This window comes from Lepisma saccharinum, chromosome 2, assembly GCF_977018435.1.
Source record: "Lepisma saccharinum chromosome 2, izLepSacc3.1, whole genome shotgun sequence".
Lineage (NCBI taxonomy): Eukaryota > Metazoa > Arthropoda > Insecta > Zygentoma > Lepismatidae > Lepisma > Lepisma saccharinum.
The window spans coordinates 26424043-26441784 of NC_139230.1; the positions used below are offsets into that span (position 1 = coordinate 26424043).

The following is a 17742-nucleotide window of genomic DNA, read 5'->3' on the forward strand; positions in this document are numbered from 1 at the left end:
CAACACCCAACGCCCAACCCTGCCTGTTGTTGACCTGCGACTGCTAGGGGTGGAAAGACCGCTCCCTCAAAATTCCGAGAAACAACGAAGTGTTAGGTTCCTACACTGACATCCACTATAGCTAGAACCAGGAAAACAAGATAGAAATGTGTTGTTTTGGGTTCGTGCCACTCAAATTCAAGAACAGTGTTTCTAACTGAAAGAAAAAATTACTGAAAAACTATTTTGCAATATTTGTCATGAAAGTAAAATTTTCAGCAATTGTAGAACAGTTTTTCGGGGGGCCAGTGCCCCCCGGGCATCCCCCTAACGACGTCCCTGGCTGGGAGGAAAAGATAATCAAGCAAGCAAGGTCAGCCAGTGCGAGAATGGAATGATTTGCACGCTTCCTTCTCGCAACGTAAACGGTTGCTATGGTTCTTTTTCCTTTAGAGAAAGTTACGGCACGTTACAGTGAACGGATGCTGACTGACGTCACAGTTTCATGTGCATCGTGGGTTAAAGGATCCGCCCATATTTTAATCTGTAGATCCACCGGTTTCAGTGCTCAGGCGGCGAGAGAACTGTCAACATCTCCAAGGCAACATGTCGCTTGTGGGAGAACAGAAAGAGTCTCCATACATAACATGTTCTCATTGCGATGCTAGGTATGTTACATTTCTTATCTTTGCGATTCATTTTAACGGCTCTGATTTGTATGTACGGAGGCCCGTGGCTATATAAATAATATATATATATATATATATATATATATATATATATATATATATATATATATATATATATATATATATACAGGGTATACATAAAGTATGGTAACACTTTTAGAAAAATATTGTGTAGAAACTACTAGCAAGTGACACATTAGTTGAACGAGTAGAGTCGTAGTTTTTTTTTGTTTGTTTGTTTTTCCGTATTGCAGGTGTTCCCTGTAGTTCCATTTTTCACCGCAAATTCAAGATGTCGCTTTCTGGAGCTGGGAAGGCTTTTTGTGTGCTATATTTTTGATAAAGCAAAGAGTATTACAGATGCCCAACGGAAACAACTAATGCACTGTGTCACTTAGTAATGCTAATAGTTCATTCACAATAAATTTTTGAAAGTGTTACCCTGTATTTTCAAAAAATAGTTAGCCACATGTTTAATTCCTCATTATTTTTGTTACTTTTTGGGGCATTTTCAAAGCCATTTCCTACCAGTGGGGCCCTATTTGCAGGTGGAGGATCCACGTCCCCACCTGTCTGCGTGGTCGAGTACGTTACGTGATCTCTCCTCTGATAGTCCCAGGTTCGAGTTTTGACATTGGATGTTTGCGAGTAACCGTTTGTCAATTTCATGAAAGCAACTCTTCATCGTCACGATTAGGCAAAAAGTGACAGAAAACGACGTCGAATAATGAAAATACAAATGGAGACCCAGGGACTCCATTCCCAGTCCCATCAAAATCCGGATCTGCTGTTTTACTTTGCTTTTATCCCAAGTGCTCCTCATCTGTACGGGCCCTTTGAAGTAGGCAGATATGCTTGACGTTATCGCGGGGTCATAACTAAGCAGTAGTCTCTTTAGCTGCAGGGCGTGCCGCGAGAATATATAAAACGTTTACAGAAAAAAATTATAAAACCTTTAGTAAATACCAATTGGACAACCCTTTTTCTTGGCAGAGATTACTGGAAATTAATTAGTTTCGGGATATTTAGCGCGAATTATGCTTTCGAAATATTTCAAAGTGAAAAAATAAATGTCCAAGGGACTTCAGTAAAATGGAGATAAAGTAAACGTATTCTAAACAATGGCACATTGTAGAAGCCGATACAGACAAAAAATAGCTTTCTGTCTACTCTATTTCATCTTGTTCACAAATTGTGTTTCGCATTCAATTATGATTGATTCAGATTCCAAATTGGATAGTTTTCATTTCTTTGCAGGCCATCTGTACTTTCTTAAAAATTCGCTCCTCAAAAGGATATTTCACTCATTTCTGTACAGATAGCAAACTGAACTTTTAACTCGCATTTTTTCATATCTTCCAAATTGTTATTGGCCTATAGAATAATTGAATATGCTACATCCCTAAATATAAAATTATATGCATATTTTTAAAGCTCCTCTGTTAGTAACAGAATATAATGAGCAATCAAAATATCCCATTGCTTGGTTTCACAAAGGTGACATCAGGCAAAGAGCCTTATAATCACGCGAACAATGAATCTCTAAAGTACACGTCCCTTAATCTGATTTCTGTCTTAAACGTGTCAACGTGCTGAATATTTAGTAATGTCTTGATGAGACTGAATAATGCTCTTAATAATGTATCTCTACACACATCAGTATCTTGAGCGCTATTTCAGATGTTAACTTCTTTCAGTGCTTCACATACAAATTTAAATGTAATTTAGAAGAGGATCCATGTTTCAGGTATTGGTTGGTATATCAGCAGGTTTTCCTCTCCAACAATAATATAATAAATCATGAGAATTAACCCAAACGGACAAATGAATGAGATTATTGAAGACAACGAATAGTTACTTTTTCAAGTCCATAAAAGTCTCCAAAGCGGAATGAGCGATCATCGCCACGATGACCAAAATCTCAATTAGTTATTAAAGAATACTTCAACCCCGGTTTTCTCCTATCTTTATAATTTGGGAACAGCCTGCTCACCAAGCAGCCATCGCGACGATCATTTCCAAAGCATCCATTGCCTATATTGTGACTGCGGTAATGCGGACAGTTTCTTCATCACATCAATAACAACGTTTTCGAGTACCATGCAGTTAACTTCTCACTATTCTGCACATTATGTGATAAATTTTATCTCTAAACGACTGGCCCAAATTTACGAGTAGAGGATTAGGCATTGGCCAGAACTGACATGTTACCAGTCAAGGCTCGTGGTTCATTAATTTTCAAAGATTGAACCTTGAAGATAGGCGCGTGGGGTGCACCTTTTCCCCAACCCTGTAGTTATGTACGTACATTACAGAAAACAAGCGACCTAACGCAGGATTAAACTGTAGATCCAGAACTCACTAACCTGTCTGAACATAAGGTTAAGCTCAGTATTCGAAGCAGGGAGGGAAGACGCGGGGGGATGCTACCCCTCACGTTAAAAGCATCCCACCAGCTAATATTATCTGCATAGGCATCCCTCCCACCCACTGCTTGATCCACACAAGCATTCCTCTACTTATATCCTCACACTCGACAAAGCATTTCCCCAGCTAGGAATATCCACTGTTACACTGATAAGCTTAAAAACATGCTGAAGAAATTGACTAGCCTTTGTATTCTGGATTCTAAAAGTTACCTAAACTATACTTGGTACATGTAATATTTTGACCCCCATTTATATTGTCACGGTATCTAGTGACATGTAAATCGCAGTTCGATAAAAATTATATTTTTTGTTTATTGATTCATTTTATGCACCAACTTGAAAGTGTGAGGTATTTTATTTTGTGGATAAACTTGTATCCGAGCCAGACGTCGGGAGCTGGGACGGGTTTTTCTTGAGTGACAGCGGAACTGTCTTTTCGGCTTAGGACATGACATATTTGCACCAACGCGAAGATAAGGAAGGATTATTTTCGCCGCTACCGGGCTTGAGTCGCAGCAGGCGTTCGAACCCATGTTCACGGATGACCAGGAAAAACCAGCTGGAGCTCAAGCTTGCAAGGATCGACGACGCGCACTTGACCGCGTTTCAAGACAATGGACAGAGGTCATTTCCACCCCTCAGAAAGAGAAGCGAAGCCACCTTAGCGTCATTCCCAACGGACGAATTTGAATCTCTCTTAAATATACGGTGCTACCAGCCCAGACACAGTTTTTACCCGGATTTCACAGAGAGAGCATCTCCGCGCTACACTCTCGCGTGATTATTGTTTTGTGTCCGTGAACTTTGTTTCCTTACGTACCGTGAGTGAATCGCAGATAGAGCGTTACCAGTGTGCGCCTTGTTTTGGTGAAGATTACGCGGTGATTTGTTTTTGCCAAGCGTGGACTACATAAGGATGGAGGGCTAAAAAAAAGATAGAGAAGGGGGCCGTCGCTCCCCCTGACGCCTGCAACGACGCCGAAGCCAGTCAGCCAACGCCAAAGACGACACCAAAGCCAAACACTGCCCAAAGCCCGAAGGACGTCTTCAGAACGACGCCGAAGCCAGTCAGCCAACGCCAAAGACGACACCAAAGCCAAACACTGCCCAAAGCCCGAAGGACGTCTTCAGAACGACGCCGATCGAAGCCAGAGGGAGAGATTGAAGGACGACTCCAGAACGACGCTTCCAGAACGACGCCGAATCGAAGCCAGTCACCAGAGAGATTCCGAACCGGCGCGTGACCACGTACATCCGACGCTAGTGGCAAGAGGAACGCCCGAAGTACTAAGGAGGTGCAAGTACAACAGATCGTCGCAATTATTCTTCGTCGCGATCGACCTTGGAGGACAATTTCGCCACAAAGGAACCGTGTGCAAGTCCCGCGTCCAGGAGAGATGAATGACCACGCCATGTAGCAGAGTCTGGTACAGTATACTTCAGAGGGTCTCATGTACATGTAAACGTGCGTCGTTAGTATCAACACCGTACAGTTAACGCCGAAGTCTCACTTATTCGCAAAGTTACTCAGGAAAAACCTAAACCTAACCCCGCGTCTGATAATTTTTGGTATTGTTATAAAAAGAGTTATTTCATGTTCAGATGTGCTAATTTAATTGTCTGCATTCAGCGTTAGAAGCTCCATTTCATTTCTTTAATATTTAGTATAAATTGTCAAAGTGTGCTCCATTTTTGTGTAACCGACCGCCCCGTCGCGCCATTTAATTTGTCAATAGTTGACTGATGAGTCCTTTTTAATTGTGGAAAGCGTAGTTGTTTTTATTGCAAGGTCGTGTGCGTGAAATAGTATTATTTGTTGCATAGTGGTTTTTAAGGTAATTTTTGCTCGCGCCGACGATTGATTAGTGTATTCCGGCAGCTGGAGCCAATTAAGTTTTTGCATCACTATGTAATTGAGTAGTTGTTCTCATTGGACGAGAGAGGCTGATGTGCAATACCCCCGTCCGGGAAACTAGTATAAAGTCGCGCTTACGACTGGATGCATTCGTTCATTAGGACGAAAGATTTAACCACGCCGACCCAATTGCCTTAGTTAACCGCTTTCCGAGGGCTGGCACTTAAGTTAATTTAAAAGAGCACAGGAGCTGGCAGACAAATGCCCTAAATTCACATAAAGGTTTAAAAATTAAAAGGAATGATATGTTAATGAGATCCATGATTTGTATCCATACTTCACATGTAAAAATACCTCATGTGTGTGAAAGAGAGATAGCGTGAATGTTGTGAGAGTGAGGAGGTTTTGTAAACAGTTGTTGATTGCAATATTTTATTTGTTGTTACAATATATATTCACTTTTTTACCGTTCGTCAGTGTTGATTATTTGACGTTTTTCAGGTACCAGATACTATGCTATTACTGTTTTATGATTGTTCGAATCTACATATCAAAGGTAAACAAAACAGTGTAACATTTCAAGGTATTAATCTCCGCCTCGCAATAGTAAGACAATAAACGACCGTCTCAGTACCGAACTTGAAAACCTGGACCGAGAGTCACGACCGGTCTCCCGTACCCATAACGACGTTTGGCCCCGTGCCGGGGTATGATTGACACGTCATTTCGGGGGCCGTGAGTGCACTCGTTACATTTGGCGCCGCGAACATGGGACGGCAACTTTGTCATGTCTTTCCAGGAAAGCCAGGTTGCGAGAGCGGTAGAAATTTCATTGTTGTATACGTCACGCATAAAATTGTTGTGTTAGGTTCCTGGTTATTTTTGTGTTTTTTGCTTTGTATTTCGAGGGTTATTTTCATGTATTTGTCGTAGGTTCACGTGTAAGGACACGTTTTTGGGCGTAATTGGTAACAATAGGGCAGATATTTTTTTCGGCGAAAGCAGCAAGGGCAGCTGCATAGGGCATTTTTATGTACTTTTTGTGTACTTTTTTTGGTTGTTGGCGTAATTTATGGCATCAGGCTGAGTTGCGGGATAAGGGATTCCCGACGGACCTCCTTTTTCTTTTTATGTATCGATTTGTAATTCACATTTTTGTGTGAGCTCGCGTAAGTTTGCGTAACTGTTCCAAAGTGCGACAGAAGATTGAGCAGATAATTAACGAAAGGCCTTCATGAGATTAAGAAATCGTCGTATAGACTGTTTGAACAAGAGTGACGTCATGATGGTTTGCGAGGCTTGTGGAAAGGAATTTGCTGATTTCGAAATCGACAGCGAGGGGGCCAGACCGGCTTGTCCCCAGTGCAAGGGCCCGTTGGAAATGGAAAGGGAGATACCAAGTGCCCAAGGGGGTACATCGTCACGTGCGGACAGCGACCACAGCAAGGAACAAGATGACGTAGGAAGTGGCAGTGGTGCCAACCAATTCCAGCTTATCCTCCAGATGCTCCAAGGGATGCGTACCGACTCCGAGAGGTTGCAAGCCAACATGCAAGAAATGAAAACCGAGATGCAAGCCAACATGCAAGAAATGGAAACCAGATTGCAGACCGAGGTCCAGACGAACATCCAGGGGTTGCAGGCTGAAATGCAAGGGGTCCAGACCAACATCCAGGGATTGGAAACCAGAGTCCAAACCAACATCCAGGGATTGCAGGCTGAGGTGCAAGGGATGCAGACCGACGTACGAGGGATGGAAGAACGCCTCCAAGGGACGGTTCGCGCCTCCGGAGAAGAAATAAAGCAACAACTCCTTCAGACGATCCAAGAATCCGAGGCTCGAATCGAATCCAGGATCGCCAGGACAGACGCTCGCATCGATGAACAGGAAGCCAAGGTGGCAACACTGGCGCAGAGCATAAATGAGCAGGAAGGAGCTTTGCAACACATCGGCCAACAATGTGCACAGCTGGAGTCAGCCTGTAATCGGAGCAACGATGCCCTCGAGCGACAGGTACGGCGAGCAGCGAGTCTAGCGGAAGGGAATTCCGAAAAGATAAAGGAAATAGAAGAGAAACTGCAGCGACTGAACGTAGCCGACGTTCCCGGATCATCGCGAGAGCCGGCAGCCATGACGTCATCGCAGCCAGATGCGGTCCCCTCGTCTTCAAGGCGCGCGAGTGACGCAAGACCGACTACGCTTGTCAACGGGGGAAGCGAAGTGGAACCCGGACTACATCTTCCATCGCCGCGACCGTTCGAAGCCCAAACTTCAAACCGGGAAGATATACGGTCTGAACCAGCACCAACGAGAAGAGCTCTGTTCCCGCCGGAATATAAAAAACATTTCAAGAAGTTCTCCGGGGCCGACAGGATATTGCCGTCTGCCTTCATCGAGGAATTTGAAGCAACAGCCCGGGAGTTAGGACTTGCGGATGGGGAGCGATTACTCGTGCTGAAAGGCCTAATGCAAGATCGGGCAAAGAACTGGCTGGATCGGAATGAAAGACACTTTCATTCATACTCGGCATTTAGGGAAGCGTTCTTGACACACTTTCAGCGCCCCATGCAAGTGGAAAGGATGCTTATCCAACTGAGGAACGAGAGGTACGACAGGAACGGGGGACTTACTTTTGCACAATATTTCTGGCGTAAGTTCAATGAGTTCCAGGCTCTCCAGCCACAGATGACCACGTCGGAGATAATTGCGGCCCTAATATATCATTACCCGCAAGAGATAAGACGGCATCTCAACGGGGCGTGCGTTTACGATGCAGAAGCCATGTCGCTCACTCTAGAGAACCTAAACCAGTGCGAAGAGGAACGCGAGAGGACGCGAAACGAAAGATGGAACAAAAGAAGGCGACCGGAGGAGGAAGGAAACCGGGGAAACAAGCACCCACGCGTCCATTTCGTCCAGAGGAGGTACGATGGGCAGCAACGCGCTCCAGGAGCCGAAGTTCGCCAGTTTCGAGATGATCCGCCTTCGCCACGACAGAGACGCCAGTATCGGGGACAGAGACGTCGAGGTGGTCAAACTCCTAGGTCGCCGGGTCACCATGGCAACAGCGGCGACAGCAACTTTTACAACGGGCGAGTGAACAATGGTTATTATCAACGTCACCCCGACAGTAGACCGGAGAGCCCGCGTTCTGACAACGGGCACACAAGGCGCAGCCCGCCGAGGGTTCAAAGGAGCCCGACGCGAAACGCGAACGGTCCGAATCCCAGCCACACATCTCCACAGCCGGGCCCGTCAGGTCGTCAGCGCCGAAGGGAGGAATGGGATGGCGAAACATGGTTAAGAGACATCGCGCCATTTTAGAAGTATAAAATAACATTGCGCCATACCCAGAGTGTATAAAATGTATATCTATTATGTAAATTGGAAGTATCATTTATATCATGTGTTTTATGTTATCGAACTGGTTTACTTTTCTTGTACAGGGTGTTAAAAAATTTGTAGTCAAAATTTCATGCCCCTGAGTAGTAAAAAATTTTATACGCCTACAGAATTTTTTGATCGGAAGGAGGGCGAGATGTCACGGTATCTAGCGACATGTAAATCGCAGTTCGATAAAAATTATATTTTTTGTTTATTGATTCATTTTATGCACCAACTTGAAAGTGTGAGGTATTTTATTTTGTGGATAAACTTGTATCCGAGCCAGACGTCGGGAGCTGGGACGGGTTTTTCTTGAGTGACAGCGGAACTGTCTTTTCGGCTTAGGACATGACATATTTGCACCAACGCGAAGATAAGGAAGGATTATTTTCGCCGCTACCGGGCTTGAGTCGCAGCAGGCGTTCGAACCCATGTTCACGGATGACCAGGAAAAACCAGCTGGAGCTCAAGCTTGCAAGGATCGACGACGCGCACTTGACCGCGTTTCAAGACAATGGACAGAGGTCATTTCCACCCCTCAGAAAGAGAAGCGAAGCCACCTTAGCGTCATTCCCAACGGACGAATTTGAATCTCTCTTAAATATACGGTGCTACCATCCCAGACACAGTTTTTACCCGGATTTCACAGAGAGAGCATCTCCGCGCTACACTCTCGCGTGATTATTGTTTTGTGTCCGTGAACTTTGTTTCCTTACGTACCGTGAGTGAATCGCAGATAGAGCGTTACCAGTGTGCGCCTTGTTTTGGTGAAGATTACGCGGTGATTTGTTTTTGCCAAGCGTGGACTACATAAGGATGGAGGGCTAAAAAAAGATAGAGAAGGGGGCCGTCGCTCCCCCTGACGCCTGCAACGACGCCGAAGCCAGTCAGCCAACGCCAAAGACGACACCAAAGCCAAACACTGCCCAAAGCCCGAAGGACGTCTTCAGAACGACGCCGAAGCCAGTCAGCCAACGCCAAAGACGACACCAAAGCCAAACACTGCCCAAAGCCCGAAGGACGTCTTCAGAACGACGCCGATCGAAGCCAGAGGGAGAGATTGAAGGACGACTCCAGAACGACGCTTCCAGAACGACGCCGAATCGAAGCCAGTCACCAGAGAGATTCCGAACCGGCGCGTGACCACGTACATCCGACGCTAGTGGCAAGAGGAACGCCCGAAGTACTAAGGAGGTGCAAGTACAACAGATCGTCGCAATTATTCTTCGTCGCGATCGACCTTGGAGGACAATTTCGCCACAAAGGAACCGTGTGCAAGTCCCGCGTCCAGGAGAGATGAATGACCACGCCATGTAGCAGAGTCTGGTACAGTATACTTCAGAGGGTCTCATGTACATGTAAACGTGCGTCGTTAGTATCAACACCGTACAGTTAACGCCGAAGTCTCACTTATTCGCAAAGTTACTCAGGAAAAACCTAAACCTAACCCCGCGTCTGATAATTTTTGGTATTGTTATAAAAAGAGTTATTTCATGTTCAGATGTGCTAATTTAATTGTCTGCATTCAGCGTTAGAAGCTCCATTTCATTTCTTTAATATTTAGTATAAATTGTCAAAGTGTGCTCCATTTTTGTGTAACCGACCGCCCCGTCGCGCCATTTAATTTGTCAATAGTTGACTGATGAGTCCTTTTTAATTGTGGAAAGCGTAGTTGTTTTTATTGCAAGGTCGTGTGCGTGAAATAGTATTATTTGTTGCATAGTGGTTTTTAAGGTAATTTTTGCTCGCGCCGACGATTGATTAGTGTATTCCGGCAGCTGGAGCCAATTAAGTTTTTGCATCACTATGTAATTGAGTAGTTGTTCTCATTGGACGAGAGAGGCTGATGTGCAATACCCCCGTCCGGGAAACTAGTATAAAGTCGCGCTTACGACTGGATGCATTCGTTCATTAGGACGAAAGATTTAACCACGCCGACCCAATTGCCTTAGTTAACCGCTTTCCGAGGGCTGGCACTTAAGTTAATTTAAAAGAGCACAGGAGCTGGCAGACAAATGCCCTAAATTCACATAAAGGTTTAAAAATTAAAAGGAATGATATGTTAATGAGATCCATGATTTGTATCCATACTTCACATGTAAAAATACCTCATGTGTGTGAAAGAGAGATAGCGTGAATGTTGTGAGAGTGAGGAGGTTTTGTAAACAGTTGTTGATTGCAATATTTTATTTGTTGTTACAATATATATTCACTTTTTTACCGTTCGTCAGTGTTGATTATTTGACGTTTTTCAGGTACCAGATACTATGCTATTACTGTTTTATGATTGTTCGAATCTACATATCAAAGGTAAACAAAACAGTGTAACATTTCAAGGTATTAATCTCCGCCTCGCAATAGTAAGACAATAAACGACCGTCTCAGTACCGAACTTGAAAACCTGGACCGAGAGTCACGACCGGTCTCCCGTACCCATAACGACGTTTGGCCCCGTGCCGGGGTATGATTGACACGTCATTTCGGGGGCCGTGAGTGCACTCGTTACAATATTTTAATACTTTGGTGCCATTTTTTGTGTTTACCATATTTTATTATTTTTTAGTGTGATTGTAAAATCTAACTTCTCGCGAATATCACATATATGACTATTTTTTTATACTCAAGCGGGTAAAATATAGTGAAAGTTAGGCCTTTCCATGTATCAACAAAAGCCAAGGAGGGTTATAAAGTAAGTACTCAGGTGTTTCCTCCTTGTAAGGTGTTACTTTTTTCCGCGTTTTTCTACTAAATTGTTGGCACAAATATAATTTCACTGTATATGTAGAGTCCTTTTCTACATTGTCAGGAGCTAATAGCAATTTTCAGAGAGTGTTTCTTCAATTTATCCGGTTTTGTATTGTGAACAATATTTCTGTCTTTGGCCGCTGACGCTTGATGCACTTCTTGATCTTCAATGTAACCATATTCTGCAACTCTGCTTCAAATCGGACATTAACTATGTGTGCCCAGAGATTTCCAAAAATTACACGTAAAATCCTGGGCACGCCACTGAATGCGCGTGTTTTGTCTGGGCTGTTATTCTTCGCATTGACCTTGACTTTTCTTTTCTCCATTTGACCTTTCTAGAGTAACGAAAACAATTCGACTTTCAGCTCGCGCGTCGTGACGTAGGCACACGATTACTTAATGACTAGAGCCCGGAAGTTTGGCAAAATGCCTCTTTTTATCTACTGCATATATTGATAAAATTTTTCCGGATATACGTTACTTATGTTGTTTCGAATGTTTCGGAAGCCTTTTCATTTTGCCTATTTTGCCTATTTGGGACCCCACTGCCTATTTTTAATTATAATGCCTTTTCTTGCCTTTTTCAATGAAATTTGACATTTTTTAAAAAAACATGTGTGTATATAAATTATTTTTCTCCCAAAAAACGTTGTTGGCATTTATTTTTCTTCCGTTTATTATGTGAATAATTTTCGCCTTATTTAAGTAATATTGAACTCATGCATGTTTCAACATTGCTGAAGGAGAAAAGTGTGAAAAAAAGTATTTCATGCTGAGTCAGGATATTGCCTTTCGGTTAACATTTCTTGTGCATGATTGACTGCTGAAGTGGACAGGTTGATTTCGAACACAAGGAAGATATTTCTGAAATCTCCCTCTCGAACCCGAAAATTTCAGGAAGTTGCGATTGAGCTTAGTTTACCTCAGCAACCAGTCTTGACGAGATGGGGAACCTGGATATCAGCAGCTATATATTATGCTAACAACATTGAAAAAATCAGTGAGGTGATCGATGCTCTTCCAGAATATGAAGCGGCTTCAATTCGTGAAGTGAAAAAACTCCTGTGCTATTCAAGTTTATTTTTGCACATTATGGTGCATTGCCAGAGACAATTACAATTATAGCATCCATGAAAATCTTCGAGGAATCTATGCAGTAGATGATGGAAGTTACATGAGAAAAGGGGTCAGCTGTTGCGGAAAAGTGCAAAAGGGTAGTGAGTGCAAATGAGGACTTGAAACAATTTAAAACAATTTGTGATATTCTTAAAGGTGAAAATGCTGTTACCGAAATGAGTCCAGCTACATTAGCTTGTTTTATGTATGCTCCAATAACTTCTGTCGAAGTAGAAAGATCATTTTCTATTATGAAAAACATTCTCTCTGACAGACGACTATCAATGAATGTTGAGAACTTAAAAGCACCTTGTAGTTATGTGCAATCAAGACGGAGAAAATTGAAATGCTCTTCCCAATTTAGATTTTAACATTTCGCCAGAAATTATAGATAAAAATAAGCGACTTCCAAATGTGCCTTTTTTCTGTTTATTTTGCCTTTTTTGCATTTTTAGTGCCTATTTTCCACATTATAAATGCCTTTTTGCCTGCCTATTTTAACGAAAATAAATGCCTGAACTTCCGGGCTCTAATAATGACTCTTCTCTTGAACAATGGTGCAGAGACCATGACGAATCCTTGTCGCCTTCTCTGTTTTCCCGTTTCTTACATTCTTCCTATTTTCTTTCCTGCAGTCCGGCAAGACTTATTTCTTGAAATGTCTTATGGTATGTCTGGAGCATGCATGAAATTTCTAGCTTGGAGCTGTATTAGACTGAGCTGGAGCCGCGGTGGTCTAGTCCAGGAGTTTCCAACTGGCGGCCCGCGGGCCGCATGCGGCCCCCGTTGCCTTTTTCTGCGGCCCGCGAAGCCAGTTTACAAAATACATTAATTTTATTTATTTTTATTAAAATACGTTCTTTTTTTACTGAAGGAAGTTCTGTGAAGAAAGACAATATCACAGGTAGAATTGATTTCTCAGTCAATAATGATAATCAGAAGAATCTAAAGTGACGTAACTTTCTCTTCACACCATGCATTCCATTCCTTCGCTATGTGGAATGAACTCGCCTGCTTCCGCAAAGGCTTCACTCTTTGTGTTCAGAAACAAACTGCAGAGAGGCGCTATAGAGATCTGTTTTACTATGCACGAAGTACGAAGAGATTTCCAGTGTCCCAACTCGGATTGTACTGTGACTGATTGTTAAAGTTTGTGCAAATATCGAAATGAGCGATATCTCCAAAAAACGCAAGATTGAAAATTAAAATAGCTTCTCTCCAACTTGAATTGCGTGATTTGCAAGGCGATGTGTTCCTTCAAACTAGGCAAGAAAAGGGGCCAGAGTTTTTCAAATACCTTTCAAAGGAACGCTTTCCAAACCTTCGTAGTTTTGGGCAAAGAAGACGTCGATGTTCGACAGCACATACACGTGTGAAAGTGTTTTTTCTTCAATGAAGTTCATCAAGAACCGCTACAGAAGCAGACTGGCAGATTCTTCACTGCTTCACCTTCCGAGACTTTCAAATACAGAAATTCAAATACAACTTTAATAAAAGAAGCAGATCGGGCTCAATTTTCACATTGACCACATACTATGAAGGATTCTTATTTGTATGGTGTGTCTTTAATTTCTTTCAATTCATCAATAAGTATTGGGTTTTTGTGAAATAAATTGTAATTATACAATTTTGATTTGTAATTCCATTGTTTTATTGCCTCATTTTAGAAATTTAGGTCATGCGAAAGTACTACATTTTCAGTTCAGTAATTACAATTTTTGTAATTTTTAATCCCCCCCCCAAATGCGGCCCGCCTATCAACTGCTGGATATAATTTTGGCCCTCGGACCTTTTGAAGTTGGAAACCGCTGGTCTAGTCGGTATGGCGTCTGACTGCCATGAGGGAGACCCGAGGTCGGAATCCGCATAAAGCGGCTCTGGGGCTCACCCAGCCTCAAATCAATGGGGAAACCCTGCGGGGTAAAGGTGGCCGGAGCGTGCTGCTGATCATATCACCTCCAAAATGACCGAGATCGAGAATATGTGGGGCCCTACCCCAACATCCCCTAAATGTGCCTTCATGGCACCGTGCTATATGCAAGGGGAACTTTACCTTTACTGTAACGTGCTGCTTGGCTACTGGGGAAAGAGAGTAAGTAGCGTAGACTGGTAACCCGATTCACCAACCTGCCCAGCATGTATACAAGCAGGGTAAATTGAATATTGTTTCATTGAAAAATAGATCCTGGACCGTATTTAAATTGATCCGAAAAAAAAAGGTTCCTGGACCGAATTGAAACACTTTACAGATAAAAAGGTTCTTTACGGTACTGAAGAGAACCCATTTACGCTTTCTCTCATGGACCGGAATTGAATTTGTTTAAAATTCATGGACCTTTAACAACCATGCATACAAGATCAAAGATTGTAAAGTCCAACCACACAGGAACAGCATAAAGATGCGTTCTCCAAGCGAAAGGTGTTAAGAACACATTTGCATGCAAAGATAACCAGATCAGTAATAGTGGTATCCATATTTTGGCAGTTGACTTCTGTGATAACGAGCACGCAAAATCACACAACACGTCGTACTCACTAAGAAACGACTAGGGTTCGAATCCAGAACCTTAATATTACCAATCCTAAAATCAAACTTGCAATCAATTTTTAATTTACCTTAATTCCTTAGTTACTTATATTGAGTCGTTGTCTGAGGTAGAATGATAACGCAGAGGGAAACGATATAATTTTAACAATAACAATAATTTGTTTTAGAATAATATATCGCTTCGTAAATTAAGACAAATTGTGCCCGCAACATGTACTACTGTTAATCACAATTTTAACAGTTTCGTACTATACTTTACGCCGCAATGTTCTATAAAAAGTACACAAATCTAATTTTGACACTTATCCTCTCGCAAAACCACAATCTAAAAAGTGCAGAATGGCGATTCTTACAATGTTACTTTAACGCTTAATAACGCCAATACATTTATGCAGTGACGTGCGGTGACGTCGACACTTGGGGCAGCAATGAGTGGCGTGCCGAAGGGGTGTTGGTATGGGTCATAACCCCTCTCCCTTTAGGACACAGTATTCCTAAGAAAAGAACGTCAAAGACAGGAAAAGATTGCAAAATGAGGAATGACTACTAAAAAAAAGTACACATAACTCCCACCCCCTTTCGAAAAATGAAAAAACGATTTGATTTGACTACTAAGCCAGAGATCCTGGGTTCAAATCTCGGCTTGGCCATGGGTGTTCCTTGTGTCTGTTCCTTCATCAGTTTCATTGTATCACCTTCGCGATTAGCCAAAGTGGTAGAAAAGCTAAGTAAAATAAACCAAATCAATCAATCAATGATTTAATTTAATTTTTGTTACTTAGCGTCGCTCTTTTGTCACATTTGGTTAATCGCGAAGATGATACGATAAAATTAATGAAGGGACAAACACAAAGAACACCCATGCCAAGGTCGGATTTCAAATTCGGAACTCCTGGTGTAGTAGCGCGCTGTGATACCCACTCCCCCATAATTGGTTGATTTGGTGTTTAAGTCCACTTTATCCACAGAAAGGCTAATCAGGACTTGACCTACAGTTTAAAATGAGATCCGAAACACTATGTCTCTCCACCGGGTACCGATCCGCGACCACTTGCACTCCCCCACGAAGGTCGGCCGACAACAAAGACGAGAGGAAAGCGCTAACCATTCGGGTAAAGCAAACTTCATTTTTCCTGTGTGGTAATTTTCAATTGGATTTTTGAAACACCATTTTTGTATATGATTAACGTTTTTTTCTTTAAAAAAAAATTGCATTGCTTTATTTCCCTAATTTATCCATCTCGTTACTGAAGGATCCGGGCTCGAGCCCTGGTCTGTGCATGAGTGTTTCTTTGTAAGCACTCTTCACCTGTTTAATTTAATCAACGTTCGTCGTCATGGCAGAAGTTAGGTAAAGTAATGGAAGAGCAACGCTAAAAAATAAATACAAATAATTTCCTCGCAGTGAATCTGCAGGGCACTGTGAAATGAGGAGTCCAGAGTTCTCTGTTATGATTGTCCCTCATGACTTCCATAAGCTCATTAGCTACGTATCGCGATTAAATCTATACACCTAGAAAAAGTTATGGAGGTGGCAAAAATTCAATATATTAGAGGGGATAAACAGGTAACAAAACACACTTTTTTGTAGTTTCTTCAATAATATTCATTTGGCTTTTTGAGTTCTGGGATAAATTTTTCATTCCAAATTATTTTACTATTCACTGCAGAGTACAACACATAGGAACAAAACTGCGCGCTCGTCACGGGTTCGAATCCCGGCGTGGATTGTTCTTTGTGAGATACCTTCATCAATTTCATCATATCATCACTCATCCTTATTTTTGCGATAACCAAATGTGGCAGAAAAGCGAAGTAAAATAAACCAAACCAACAACGACAATAAGAACGCGCGTTATCTTGCCCAAATAAATACATCCGTATTTATGACTGACTGTTTGGCTTTCCCATTTTTTTTTATTGGAGACCAAGGGATTAGTATATTTAAACAAAACACTACTAAAGTGAGAGAGAGCATGAGAAAATATTTATTATTTAATCATTATACGTATATTCCATATTTGAAAAAAAAGAAAGATTAAAGAAAGCATAACATTTTTGTCTGCACATAATTCGTTCCAATTTCATAAGTACGGTAATAAAACTACATCCCATATTGTACAACGTGTAAAAAGTTGTGGTGTAAATACAGAGAACATAAGTACTACAGAAAATGTTCCCCTGAGATCTTTAGAGGATTTACAAAAGGAAACCAATCCTCTCTGTTCCTATAAGAGATAGACTGGAAGGCCTAAAAGCACGGGCTTTGAACCATTGCAGCGGGGGACGAGGGGGCAGGGAGATAGAGGAAAAAATCTTCCTTTTTCCTTCTGGCGCCCGTTTCTACCTGGAACTGGTGAGGCGGAGGAAAAGCCAGCTAGTCCAGTCTTACCCGCTGATCTCACCGAAGGCCGAGAAGCGTGTGAAAAAAGAAGTGCTGTATGTGAACTGTGGTTTCAACAAGACAATAAATATTGTGATTTGAAAATAATTAGAGATGTGAGATTGATTGATCCATCTCTGCTCGACTAGCTGCTACTCAGTGCACGTCACTGCATTTATGCCATTTTAAACCGTTGTTTAACATTACTTATTGGAACACCTTTGACTACTAAAAGGCAATTTAATATGTAGGCCAAAGTTTGCTGCTTTCATCTATAAATAACATACAAGCTACACGATATTTAGATGCCCTCCTTGGATAGGTTATCGTTTGAGTGGTATCGTAAGAATGGACGGTAATATGTTTTCTATCTCTCTTTATTGGTAATTCACGTTTTCGAGTCTTTATCTCGGCAAACTTTTTATCTTTACGTTTTTATCTTTTTACGTTTTGACTCTTCGTTGCTCTCAATCCAGGACATCTAACAGTGACGACGATATTTTGCAAAGTTTTAGGACGCCACTTTACTTCAAAGGAAGTTCCGAAAGATTAGAAAGAGTAAACAACCATCCATCACATTTGCATAGAGCCAAGTATATCCTCCCCTCAA

General features: G+C 42.1%; 1 protein-coding gene across 1 annotated transcript in view; it reads left to right on the forward strand.

The window, feature by feature from the left end:
* The first annotated feature begins 556 nt into the window (after positions 1 to 556).
* Positions 557 to 17742, forward strand: part of LOC145983963 (uncharacterized) — a 149615-nt gene continuing 132429 nt past the window's right edge. Inside the window, exon 1 of the mRNA XM_083117185.1 lies at positions 557 to 647. Within this exon, the coding sequence (XP_082973311.1) occupies positions 586 to 647 (62 nt within the window). The 5' untranslated portion in view covers positions 557 to 585. The remainder of the gene's footprint in view (positions 648 to 17742) is intronic.